Source organism: Loxodonta africana, chromosome 22 (assembly GCF_030014295.1).
Source record: "Loxodonta africana isolate mLoxAfr1 chromosome 22, mLoxAfr1.hap2, whole genome shotgun sequence".
In the NCBI taxonomy this organism is placed as follows: Eukaryota; Metazoa; Chordata; class Mammalia; order Proboscidea; family Elephantidae; genus Loxodonta; species Loxodonta africana.
The window spans coordinates 21,704,030-21,717,872 of NC_087363.1; the positions used below are offsets into that span (position 1 = coordinate 21,704,030).

A 13,843-nucleotide genomic window follows, 5' to 3' on the forward strand; every position below is an offset into this window, starting at 1 on the left:
TAATTCTTTGAATTGTTTTTCTGTTCTCTAATTCATTTAGTTCAGCTCTAATTTTTATTATTTGTTTTCTTCTGGTGCCTGATGGATTCTTTTGTTGCTCGCTTTCTATTTGTTCAAGTTGTAGGGACAGTTCTCTGATTTTGGCTCTTTCTTCTTTATGTATGTTTGCATTTATCGATATAAATTGGCCTCTGAGCACTGCTTTTGCTGTGTCCCAGAGGTTTTGATAGGAAGTGTTTTCATTCTTGTTGCATTCTATGAATTTCTTTATTCCCTCCTTAATGTCTTCTATAACCCAGTCTTTTTTCAGCAGGGTATTGTTCAGTTTCCAAGTATTTAATTTCTTTTCCCTGATTTTTCTGTTATTGATTTCCACTTTTATGGCCTTGTGGTCTGAGAAGATGCTTTGTAATATTTCGATGTTTTGGATTCTGCAAAGGTTTGTTTTATGACCTAATACGTGGTCTATTCTAGAGAATGTTCCATGTGTGCTAGAAAAAAAAGTATACTTTGCAGTTGTTGGGTGGAGTGTTCTGTATAAGTCTATGAAGTCAAGTTGGTTGACTGTAGCAATTAGGTCTTCCGTGTCTCTGTTGAGCTTCTTACTGGAAGTCCTGTCCTTCTCCAAAAGTGGTGTGTTGAAGTCTCCTACTATAATTGTGGAGGTGTCTATCTCACTTTTCAGTTCTGTTAAAGTTTGTTTTATGTATCTTGTAGCCCTGTCATTGGGTGCATAAATATTTAATATGGTTATATCTTCCTGGTCTACTGTCCGTTTAATCATTATGTAGTGTCCTTCTTTATCCTTTGTGGTGGATTTAACTTTAAAGTCTATTTTGTCAGAAATTAATATTGCTACTCCTGCTCTTTTTTGCTTGTTGTTTGCTTGATATATTTTTTTCCATCCTTTGAGTTTTAGTTTGTTTGTGTCTCTAAGTCTAAGGTGTGTCTCTTGTAGGCAGCATATAGATGGATCGTGTTTCTTTATCCAGTCTGAGACTCTCTGTCTCTTTATTGGTGCATTTAGTCCATTTACATTCAGCGTAATTATAGATAAGTATGTGTTTAGTGCTGTCATTTTGATGCCTTTTTGTGTGTGTTGTTGACAATTTCATTTTTCCACTTACTTTTTTGTGCTGAGACGTTTTTGTTTGTCAACTGTGTGTTTCTCATTTTTATAGCAGTTGACTTTATGTTTGCTGAGTCGTTATGTTTTTCTTGGTTTTTATTTTGAGTTATGGAGTTGTTATACCTCTTTGTGGTTACCTTAATATTTACCCCTATTTTTCTAAGTAAAACCTAACTTGTATTGGCCTATATCGCCTTGTTTCCCTCTCCATATGGCAGTTCTATGCCACCTGTATTTACTCCCTCTTTTTGATTATTGTGATCTTTTACATATTGACTTCAATGATTCCCTGTTTTGAGCGTTTTTTTCTTTTTAAAATTAATCTTAATTTGTTTTTGTGATTTCCCTATTTGAGTTGATATCAGGATGTTTTGTTCTGTGACCTTGTGTTGTGCTGGTATCTGATATTATTGGTTTTCTGACCAAACAATTTCCTTTAGTATTTCTTGTAGCTTTGGTTTGGTTTTTGCAAATTCTCTAAGCTTGTGTTTATCTGTAAATGTTTTAATTTTGCCTTCACATTTGAGAGAGTTTTGCTGGATATATGATCCTTGGCTGGCAGTTTTTCTCCTTCAGTGCTCTATATATGTCATCCCATTGCCTTCCTGACTGCATGGTTTTTGCTGAGTAGTCTGAACTTATTCTTATTGATTCTCCTTTGTAGGAGACCTTTCTTTTATGCCTGGCTGCTTTTAAAATTTTCTCTATCTTTGGTTTTGGCAAGTTTGATGATAATATGTCTTGGTGATTTTCTTTTTGGATCAATCTTATATGGGGTTCGATGAGCATCTTGGTTAGATATCCTTTCGTCTTTCATGATGTCAGGGAAGTTTTCTGCCAACAGATCTTCAACTATTCTCTCTGTGTCTTCTGTTATCCCTCCCTGTTCTGGGACTCCAATCACATGCAAGTTATTCTTCTTGATAGAGTCCCACATGATTCTTAGGGTTTCTTCATTTTTTTAAATTTTTTTATCTGATTTTTTTCAGCTATATTGGTGTCAATTCCCTTGTCCTCCAGATCCCCCACACCGCCTTCCAATTGCTCGAGTCTGCTCCTCTGACTTCCTATTGAGTTGTGTAATTCTGTAATTAAACTGTTAATCTTTTGGATTTCTGAATGCTGTCTCTCTATGGATTCTTGCAGCTTATTAATTTTTCCACTATGTTCTTGAAGAATCTTTTTGAGTTCTTCAACTGCTTTATCAGTGTGTTCCTTGGTTTTTTCTGTAGATCGCCTTATTTCATTTCTGAGGTCATCCCTGATGTCTTGAAGCATTCTGTAAATTAGTTTTTTATATTCTGCATCTGGCAATTCCAGGATTGTATCTTCACTTGGGAAAGATTTTGATTCTTTAGTTTGGGGAGTTGTAGAAGCAATCATGGTTTGCTTCTTTATGTGGTTTGATATCGACTGCTGTCTCCGAGCCATCTCTAAGATATTGTAGTGATTTATTCTATATTTGCTCACTGAGTCTTATATTGTTTTGTTTTGTTTCAGTATACATAGATGGGCTACTAGATTGCGCTGTTTTGATTGCTGTAGCCCTTGAATCACTTATGTCCTATTATCAGCTGGTTTGGGCTGTTACCAGATATATAAGCCTAAGAGTCCATTCACTATTCTTGAGTAGAATCTGATTTTGGGTCATCAAGTGTGTGGTGCAGACTGTCACCCATCCACCTAGAGACGTAGTGGTGATAGTTGTGTGTACCAGATTCTAGTAGCAGCAGGGGTTCATACTCCAGGGGGGGCAGGATGCTGACAGGCTTCCCCCAAGTGCCAGTGAGGTAGGTGTGTCTCTATTCCTAAAGCACTTTGGTGGGTGGGCTCTGCAGCTGTACCTTAGGCCCCCAATGCAAGTACCTTTACAGACTGGTAGGTGTCACCCTCCTTAGACCCCTGAGGCAGGAGGGCTAGGTGGTCTGGGTGGAGCTTCAGCCCTCAGTTCCCTGTTGTGGGTCAGTGAGGGCTCTGTTGAACACACAGAGATATCAGACCTGGGAAACTTGTCTTTCCAGTAATCTGCTAAAACAATTACAGTCAGATCCCTATCAGAATTGCCTTTGCAGTATAATAGCCACCTTGTTCCCTGTAGGGATGAAAGCCCAAGACTGTGGATCACATATGTTTGGCTGGAGCTGGTTCTGTATTTTCAGTACAATTAGGGAAGGATTTCTGGTCCCTGGGTTTTTTGTAGCCGCTTCTCTCAGGCCAGGAGAATGGGTTAGGAAAAGACCAAAAAAAAAAAAAAAAACCACAGCACACTTCACTCCCTCGCTCAGGAAATTCCAATGTTAATGAAGCTGCCTGGGAAGGTGAGGGGAGGGTTCAGATAAATAGGAGAGAGTAGCACCCTGAAATATAGACAAAGTTACTTATCTTGTTTGGTGATGACCGTTTTATCTGAGATTCCCGAGGGGTGTGTAGCCTGTGTGCGTTGGCTGGGTCGAGATTGCCCCCGAGGGTCAGGCCTGCGTCCCGTGCTTGTGCTGTCTCAGAAGCCATGGTCAGTTCCTCCACTCCCAGTCCAAAGCCCAGCGCCAAGGTTCCCCGGCTGGGATGCTGCACTCCAGGCTCCAAAACTAGTCGCTGCCTCCCGGTGACTTCTCCTCCTGTCAGCCGCATCGCTGCGCTGCCTGCGTGCACTGGATGGGCTTCCCCCAAGGCCACTTCTGGGGGCTAGGGCTGCGTCCCGTGTTTGTGCTGTCTCAGGATGCCGTGCTCAGCTTCCCTGTGCCCAGTCCAAAGCCCGGCGCCAAGGTTTCCTGACTGGGACACTGGCTCCAGTCTCCGAAAGTAGTTGCTGCTTCCCCGTGGTTGTTCGTTCTCCGTCTCTGTCACTCAGGTCAACTCTTTAGATCTGTGTTTGATGGTCAGGGTTCGTAGATTGTCATGTATGTGATCAATTCACTTGTTTTTCCGAGTCTTTGTTGCAAGAGGGATCCGAAGTAGCTTCTACCTAGTCAGCCATCTTGGCCCTGCCTCCATCTTTGCTTTTTAAAACTTTAAAGAACTCTTTTGCAGCAGATTTGCCCAATGCAATACGTGGTTTGATTTCCTGACTGCTGCTTCCAGGGGTGTTGATTGTGGAACCAAGTAAAATGAAATCCTTGACAACTTCAATCTTTTCTCTGTTTACCATTATGAGTTCAGTTGTGAGGTCCAGTTGAATCCCTTGGGCACAGTCAATAAAACATAGTTAAACATCTTTCTGGTATTCTCTGCTTTTAGCCAAGATCCATGTGACATCAGTAATGATATCCCTTGTCCCACATCCTCTTCTGGATCCGGCTTAAATTTCTGGCAGTTCCTCATCGATATACTGCTACAACTGTTTTTGAAAGATCTTCAGCAAAATTTTACTTGTGTGTGTTATTAACGATATTGTTTGATAATTTCTGCATTCTGCTGGATCACCCTTCTTTGGAATGGACACAAATATGGATCTTTTCTAGTCGGCTGGAAGATCCATTGATCTTACACTGATCTTCTGAAGATCAATGCATGGAAAATCAATGTCTCTAAGGTAAACAAAGTTCTTCAAATATGTCATGGCATAATTAGCAATACTGCTTATTTTAGGTTTCTGGAGTTGCTTTTATTCTATAGAACCAACATTCCTGAAGTGACACCTTGTTACTCATTCAACAGATATTTGTCCTGTGACATACCAGCTGCCTACTTCTAGACAAGAGATTTAGCTCTCTAAGCCTAACTTTTCTCATTTGTGAAATGGGAACAGTGGCAGTATTTCTCTCCAGGGTCACTGCACCCTGCCTGGCTCTTGGGAAGTGTTCAATGAATGTTAGTTTTGATTTGCATCTCTGTGAGCCTGCCATGTTCCAGGTACCATGTCCGGTTCTGAGAAATAAAATTCACAATAAACAGTCCTAATCCCTGAGAGTTCATCATCTGGTAGGGGGAGCAGGGACAACAGTCGACACAACGCTGTGTGGTCAGTGCTCAGATGGTGCATGCACAGAGAGGGTGGCCTAGGGTCTGAGAAATAAATGGATGACAGGGTTTTGAGAAACGCTGCTGTTTACTTGGCTTGCTGTACATTAATTATTCATGATAGTCTTACTGAGAAAAAGAACATAGTTTATCAGCTCTGTCTTGAAGTGTGCAAGAAAGTAAGCTCCAGCTTAATCTTCCACAAAGCTAAACCTCTTTCAGTGTTTGTGATGGTGGGATGCAGTTCAGCCTCTTTTTCAGTAGACTCGGATGACCCATGGTACAGATGTGCAATGTCACCCACTTCTTGGCAACTGGGTATCTGTCAATTTGACTAGGTCATGATTCCCAGTACTATATGATTATCTACCATTTTGTCATCTGATGTGATTTCTCTATGTGTTGTAAATCCTATCACTATGATGTAATGAATGGATTAGTGGCAGTTATACTGATGAGATCTACAAGATCAGATAGTGTCTTAAGTCAATCTCTTTTGAGATATGAAAGAGAGACGTGAGCAGAGAGACATGGGGACCTCACATCACCAAGAAAGCCTTGCCAGGAGCACATCACATCCTTTGGACCGGAAGTTCCTGTGCTGAGATGCTCCCAGACCCAGGGAAGACTGATGCATCACAACGATCTTCCTCCGGAGCCGACAGAGAGAAAAAGCCTTCCCTTAGAGCTGGTGCCCCTGAATTTGGGCTTCTAGCCTACTGGACTATAAAGGAATAAACTTCTCTTTGTTAAAGTCATCCACTTGTGTGGTATTTCTGTTACAGCAGCACTAGATGACCAAGACAGGATCTCATCAGGTAGTTGGTACATTTTGCACAATTAGAAGGCACAGGTTGTGACAACAAAGAAATGCATAGTTCTTTTCTGTTTGAAGTTATTATCTCCCACAGTTACACAGGAATTAGAGCTGCACATTCCTACGCAAGATTTCTTATCTTAAATTGTATTTACCTGTAATAAAAAGCATCTCTAAAAATACCAGAGGATCATTGTGTAAAAGACTGAATTCTCTTGCCCTAAGATCAAGAACAGGGCAAAATGTCTGTTCTTGTCACTCTTATTTACATCATAATGGAGGTCCCAGACAATGCAATAAGGCAAGAAGAAGAAGTAAGAGCAAGACAGATTAAAAAGGAATAAATAAAACTGTTTTTATTCGCAAAAACATGACTGTCGAACTAGAATCCCAAGAAATCTATAAAAAAGCTCTCAGAACTAAAAATGAGTTTAGCAAGCATACAAGATAGGTCAATACGTAAATATCAACTGCATTTCTAAATATTAGCAATGAACACTGAAAAACAAAATTTAAAAATTGGAATAATCTATAATAGTACTAAACCCCAGGGAATACTTACTTAAAAATATAACAACGTATGTGTAGGATCTGTATGCTGAAACTACAAAACACCGATAAATCAAAGAATATCTAAACAAATGGAGAGATATACTGCCTTCATGGACTAGAAGACTCAGTATTGTTAAGATGTTCATTTTTCCCAATGTCATCTATAGATTCAATGCAATCCCAATCGAAATCCCAGAGGGAATTTTTGTAGATACTGACAAGCAGATTCTAAAATTTATAGGAAACGGAGAAAGAATTAGAACAGCTAACAGCATATTAAAAAAAGAAAAAAAGAACAAAGTTGGAGGATTCACACTACCGGTTAAAGATAAATAAAGCTAACATAATCAAGACAGTGTGATATTGGTGAAAGAATGGACACATATATTAACAGAAAGAGACCCACATACATATGATGAACTTAACTTTGGCAAGGGTGCAAAGACATTTCAAGGAAAAAGTCTAGCTTTTTCAACAAAAGGTGCTAGAACAATTGGACATACATATGCAAAATAATAAGTCTTGACCCATACTTCATACTTTATTCTAATATTATCTCAAAATGGATCAGAGACCTAAATGTAAAATTATAAAACTTCTAGAAGAAAACATATGAGAAAATCTTTGTGACCCTAGACTAGCCAAGGGATTTTTAGATATGTCTCTACAAAAGCATGTTCCATAAAGAAAAATATTGATAAATTTATCCTCATAAAAATTAAAAACTTTTGTTCTGTCAAAGACACTGTTCAGAGAATGAAAAGACAAACTAGAGACTGAGAGAAAATATTTGCATATCACATATTCAGGACTTATATCAAGAATATATAAAGAGCTTTTAAAACTCAACAATAGAAAAACAAACAATTGAAAATGGGCAGGTCTGAAGAATCACTTCATCGATGAAGATAGAAGGGTGGTAAATAAGCACATGAAAAGATGCTAAACATTATTAATCCTTAATCATTAAGGAAATGACTAATGAGAGAAATTAAAACCACAATGAGATACAACTACACACCTACTAGAACGGCTTAAAAAAATTGATAATACTAAATGCTGGTAAGGATGCAGAGCAACAAGAACTTTTATACATTGCTGGTGGGACTTCAAAATGGTACAGTCACTTTGGAGGAGTCTAGCAGTTTCTTATCAAGTTAAACATACATTAACCACAAAACCAAGCAATCTTATTCCTAAGTTATTTATTCAAGAAAAATGAAAGTTTATGTTCATAAAAACCCTCTACACAAATGTTTATAGCAGCTATATTCATAATCACCAAAAAGTGAAAATAACCCAAATGTCTTTCAACTGGTGAATGGATAAATTGTGGGACAGCCATATAATGGAATACTACTCAGCAATGGAAACCCTGGTGGGTAGTGGTCAAATGCTAGGGCTGCTAATCAAAAGGTCGGCAGTTCGAATCCACCACATGCTCCTTGGAAACTCTATGGGGCAGTTCTACTCTGTCCTATAGGGTCATTATGAGTCGGAATCGACTCAAAGGCAGTGGGTTTTTGGGTTTACTCAGCAACAGAAAGAACAAACTACTGAAACATGCAACAACATAGAACTTTTAGGAATTTAAAAAATCTGTACTGTGGTAGTGTTTACATGACTATGCATTTGTCAAAATGCATAGAACTATGAATCAAAAAAAGTGAAATTTACACTATGTAAATTTTAAATAAATAAAAATTTAAAAAATTTCTCTTTGCCTGGTTCCCTCCTCATTGTTACAGTTATCTACTTTAAGACCACTGGTTCATCCCAGAATCACGGGGCTGGGCAGGAGTTTAACAGAACTGGTACAATATCAAAGTCAACGCAGAAATTTCCTCTAGATCCCTCCTGGGAGCTTCTGTTTGAGGACCAGAAGCAAAGAAGAACTCCTTACCTCCCAAAGCAGTATAGCTAGCAGTGGACAGTTCTTGTTGCTAGCAAGTTATTTTTTATTAGCTAAAATTGGCTTCCCTACTATGGACCCTTATTGGTCTTAGTTCTATTCCCCAGAGCTACAGATATAAAGGCAGAAGCCATGTCCTCCACCTTAGAGGTAGCAGAAATGCACAGGGGGGTAGCCTGAAGCCACTTAGTCAAAAGCCAAGGGCTTGCACCTCCTGGACCTGCCCCTCTGTATAGGAGCCTGTGAAATCCTAGGCTACCCTGAGCCATGGGAAGTCATCTGGTCTGGTCTCTGGTCTTAGAAATGCCTGCACCATACTGTTTGGATCCATAGGAGAGGAAGAACAACAAGCTCCTGGGGCCCTCTTCTGAGGCAGCTGGGAAGTTACAGTTATAGTCACTCTCTCCTTGATCAGAAAGCTCCTTTCATATGATGTTCATTCTTCTGATTCTCTTCTGGCTTCTAACTTCATTAAGAAAATCCACAAATTAGTTCAGGCCAGCAAGTTGGGGGAAAGCCTTGAACAGGATTCAAGATGGCCAAGCCATACCTCATCCCTACTGGGACTATGGCCTGGCCATCTGGGCCACCTGCCTAAGCAAAAGGGGTACATCCTAGAGAAGGGCACCCTGAACACTGCCAGGTGTCATCTCACCTGTTTGAAGTTGCCATTTTTCCTCTGCTCCCAGTCCATCATGTCATGGAAGATGGGGATCATGATATTCCGCACTTCTGGCTGTGAGACCAGTGTCACACCCAAAAAAGGACCAATCATTCCCGGAATAAAGTGGATCTTATGTTCACCTGAATGACAAAAACCAACATGTATTAGTTTATGCCAGCTTTGCTCCTTTCCAAGAGGGGCCACAGTACATGCTATGATCTCACTGAAAGCTTCTGAGAGCAAAGCAAATTTTCCCCTACGGCTTTTTGAGACACTCCTATTGGCCTTTTAGAGTTCATGGATGAAATTGGCCCACCCCAGTTAAAGCAAACGTTCAACAGGCACAAAACTGCCTTTCCAAAGCTGCCTCCCAGGGACAATTACCTGGAAATCTCTCTACAGTAAAGGAACAGAATTCTCTATTCTTAACAGAATGGGATTTCTGAGTAACCAGAGATAGTTTCAGATGGTTTGTTAGAGTATTTATTTAGCAAGGAAATCCACATATTTCTGCTTAAACACAATGTGCTGTCCCTGGGGTTTCTAGCTTAGACACATTTAAGTGATGAGGGTATCTAGTCTCTGGTCCACCCATCAGAGGTCTGCTTTCCTGGATGCCTAAGAGGCCCTCACCTGAGCTACCAGGAGCCTCCTGCACAGTTCCACCCCAAAAAGCTGGCTTAGAGACTCTCTCTTTGCCACCCTACCCCTTGTCTTCATATTGCATTTCCGATGGTGGCTCTATACCTACTCAGATTAGTTTAGTTCATCCTTCCACTTTCTTCATGAGGCCTTTCTGTGGGAAGTGGTTCATACGGGTTTCCCTTCTGACTGGCCTGCCATTTGTTTCCAGAGGCTAGGGCCACCTTGAGGGCAATACCAGTTACCAGTTGCCTTTGAGTCAATTCTAACTCATGGCAACCCCATGTGTATCAGAGTAGAACTGTCCTCCATAGGGTTTTCAATGGCTGGTTTTTTGAGAAGTAGATTGCCAGGCCTTCCTTCCAAGGTACCTCTGGGTGGACTCAAACTTCCAACCTTTTGGTTAGCCAAGTGCATTAACCATTTACACCACCTAGGCACTCCCTGAGGACCATAGGACAGGACTTTTCTCTCACTTGCAATGGTGAAACTGAGTGAACCATTTTTCAGGAGCTCTACTTTTTAATCCTTCAGAGACTAAGAAGGACACAAAATTTGGGGGGTGTGCAATGATTGCTACATCCAAGTAAAGCCAATTGTCAGGGACCAGAAAATGCCATTTACACCAAAAGTGATGAGGCAGGAATGGCTTTATCAGGCAAATTTGGCATGTTTTTTGATGTCTTCCATTTTGAAAGCTTATCTAAGGAGTAAACGTTAGCCCTGAGACTGATTCTGCATATTTCCAATCTTGGTACTTGGTACAGTTGCCAGTCTCTTGCATTCCTGGGAATTTCAGAGTCAACTTCAGGATTAGAATCCATACTAAAGTTCAGACGCATGCCAGGAATAAGAGTACTGAAGCTGGAAAGGCTGCTTAGGGAAATGGATCCCTACTCAAGGATGGAGAGTCCTAGCACCAGCAGGGATGTCTTGCAACTTGCTTGCTGCCTCTAGGGTTGGTGGCTAGAGGATCTAAGATTTTACCATCATAACTCGTAAGTCTTCAAAGCCATGTGCTCAGCTGAAAGCTGACCTCATTTGGAATAGTAACAGCAGCTTTTCTGGCCTCCTCACAGGTCATTCAGAACCCTACAGTTTACCATAGCATGGCCCACCCAGTCTTGAGGGCAACCCAAGGATTCTACCAAAAACACTGCTCTGACACTTTCAGACCCAAAAGCAGTTTTGTCAGAGAAGCTCTGACGAGAATCTGTGGAAGCCAAAATTAACCTCACCCAGAGGCTGCTATTCCCTTAGCACGTGTTCCTTGATGTAACTGGTGCCAGACACCTGACCTGGATGCCTGAATATCAGAGACCCAAGAAGCATTTCAAGTTTTATTAAAATTAGTATCTGCCCTTTCGCATGTGCTGGGTATCTCCAAGATCTACCCTTTTGAGCCTGCAACATCCAGCCTGAGACACGAATTGCAGAGAGGATCTCACAGGCCTGAGTTTTCAAACTTCAAAAAACTACTAGAGCCCTCCTCTTCTTACTCACCTCTTGACTTTCACTCTCAAAAAAGAGACTGTACATATGTATTGCTGGTGCCTGATTTCTCAGCCAAGCTCTCCCTGCCAAGGGCTTTGTGCACATCTACTACACTGCCCATTTGAAGCGCTATATTAAAGATATGTAAAAATCTCTTGAGTCTGAACTGACATTCATAAAACCTGGGGAAAGTCACCAATCTTGTCATTTTTTATTTGGCTATAGAATACGTGGACGGTAAGAGTAGGGAGAAAAGACCTACCCAAATTCTGCCACATGCTGAACAGTTCATAAGCCATCATTACACGCATGTCCCCATACCTGGGAAAAGTAACACAGAGGCCAGATGTTAGTGGGAGAAGGTGCAGAGGCTGCAAACCCAGTAAGGCTAGTAGTTTTGCTTCTAATGCTTCCCAAAATGCTAGGTTATTTGGCTCTTGAATGAACTCTCACATTTGGCCCCCTGGGAAGCTACCCTGGTGAGAAATTTGTGGACTTCTGATGCAGCCTCTCATGTAAACATAACACTACCTGGGCACGAGGTAGGGAGGTGAATAGAGGATATTTGTCTTACTTATCTAGAATCTTCTTCCTTTTGGCTGACGTAACAACTTCTAGCTGGAGACTTGGCTGATTTATGAACAGAACTGCCAGGCTAAAATAAGAATTCCACACCTACAAAGGCAGAGAAAGAGGAAACATGTCCTTAATCTTGCAGGGAAAGTTCCTAAATACATACATGTAGTACTGATCCCATTTTACAATCTTAAGACACTAACTTTTTTTTTCTTTTTTAAATATCCATTCCAAGAAGACTTTTTCTTTTGGGATTCCTCTGAAGCCAGTGGTATTGGCTCTGAGCTAGAAAGCACACTCATGGCTGTGTGGCTCCCAGCACCTTCAACAGAGGAGCTTCCAGGTCATATTCTAATCATTACCAGATTTGAAAGCTGTTTGATACTAAGAATATACTAATAAAACAAAAACCAGTGAGCTTGGATTTTGGTTTTCTAGGGTTATTACAAAGCTAGTGACAGATTTATGGAATTCCTACCTTAAAGTCAAAGTCTGTCTCTGTGAAATTCTTGTGCAGCGCTGAGGACAGGTACTGGACAGTAGTAACTATAATACTGCGGTAAGGAAACAAGGTGTTAGCAGAGTTAAAAAACTCACAGTGGCATCTGACAGCTCAGCAGCAGTTGTCTAGGGCCTGTGTGCAAATCTGTCAGGTACAGTTCGCGTCCATGGAAGATGTGACTATAAGGAAAGAGACTGATGGCACGAATCCCACAGAAAACCAGTCTCAGAGAAATGCCCCATAGTTGGTGGGATAGCACAGGGTATCAGTGTGTTCTAGACTTAGCTTGGCTATTACCTGGCCTCAGTGCTTCTTCTTTCTGGGCCTCAGTTTCCCTGCCTATAAAAGGAAGGTTTTTAAAAAATTTTATTGTGGTGAAATAAATATAATAAAAAATTTGCTATTTCAACCATTTTTTTACGTGTACAATTCAGTGACATCAATTATGTTCACTATTTTGAGCAATCATTACCACTATTTGTTTCTAATTTTTTTTAACACCCTTAACAGAAACTCAGTAAGGGGGTGGGGCTTGACAGTTCCCTACGGTGTCCTTCAATTCAAAGAGTGATTCTAGTACTTTTGGGACCTATGTGTTATCAGCATATATTATGACTACCACGTAGGACTAAAAGCATAATTCTACTATTTGATAATACGAGTTTATAGTTATTAAATCCCTGATTTTGTGGTATGCCATTACTTTTATTTATGAGTCATCTGATGTCAGCCTTTGGTCTAGAATAATACCCTGGCATACATAAGGGGCAAAAGAAAGACTGGGCTGCTGGAACCCAGGAAAGGGATGGAGAGGAAGTGAAGTGGGACAGGCAGGTAAGAGCTTGATTACAGATGAACATGGCTGCTCGGCAAAGGTGTTACGTCTAACAGTGGCCACTGGGGCTTTTTTGCAGAAGGACAGGCAAAAACAGAGTGACTAGTTCACCAGTAGAGGGGTAACAAAATTGAAGGGTAAAAATTTTGGAAAGGGCTGCTTCTGCAGGATAGGCTAAAGTGTTCTGTGTGGAGTTACGAGACAGAAACAAGAGGGATTTAAATGGAGAATACATTATTTGATGAAGTATCTGTGTAACTTTGTTTATAACCACTTTTCTGTTCTGTATAAAATGTTTGCAGTTTTGAAAAAAAAAAACAACAGAGCACACTTCAAAATGTTCAAAGTGGAAAGACCATTCCGGTACCATGTCTAGTGTAAATAATTCCACTACATTCTGTATAATGCCAACTTAAAAGGCAGATCAGTGCAAGGAGGCAGCTGACTAGAAAGTAGCCTTCTCCTGAGTGGAGGGAGACCAGATAAGTCAGCCACCTACTATATCCATCACTCGTTTACTTTGCTAAGAGGAAGCACAGGCTGGGAATATGAATGGGGCAGGCAGGTTGGGGTTAGAGTGAATCCTGTGGCCACAGTCAGAAGTGGTCAGAGCTCCACAGCTAGGTCTCAGGTAGGTAATTAGCACTAACAGTGGGAGGTAAGCACTGTCTAGTGACAACACAAATGGAAAGAGGGCTTGAGACACTGATTAAAGCTACAGGGCAGCAGAGGTCAATTGCCCACAGAGCAGCACTTCCTCGAG

General features: G+C 40.8%; 1 protein-coding gene across 1 annotated transcript in view; it reads right to left on the reverse strand.

The window, feature by feature from the left end:
* Nucleotides 1–13,843, reverse strand: part of DOCK3 (dedicator of cytokinesis 3) — a 572,157-nt gene that overhangs the window by 52,251 nt on the left and 506,063 nt on the right. The window contains exons 29-32 of the mRNA XM_064274461.1: nt 12,222–12,297; nt 11,742–11,842; nt 11,430–11,488; nt 9,023–9,171 (exon numbers count right to left, since the gene is read on the reverse strand). Of these exons, the coding sequence (XP_064130531.1) occupies nt 9,023–9,171; nt 11,430–11,488; nt 11,742–11,842; nt 12,222–12,297 (385 nt within the window). The remainder of the gene's footprint in view (nt 1–9,022; nt 9,172–11,429; nt 11,489–11,741; nt 11,843–12,221; nt 12,298–13,843) is intronic.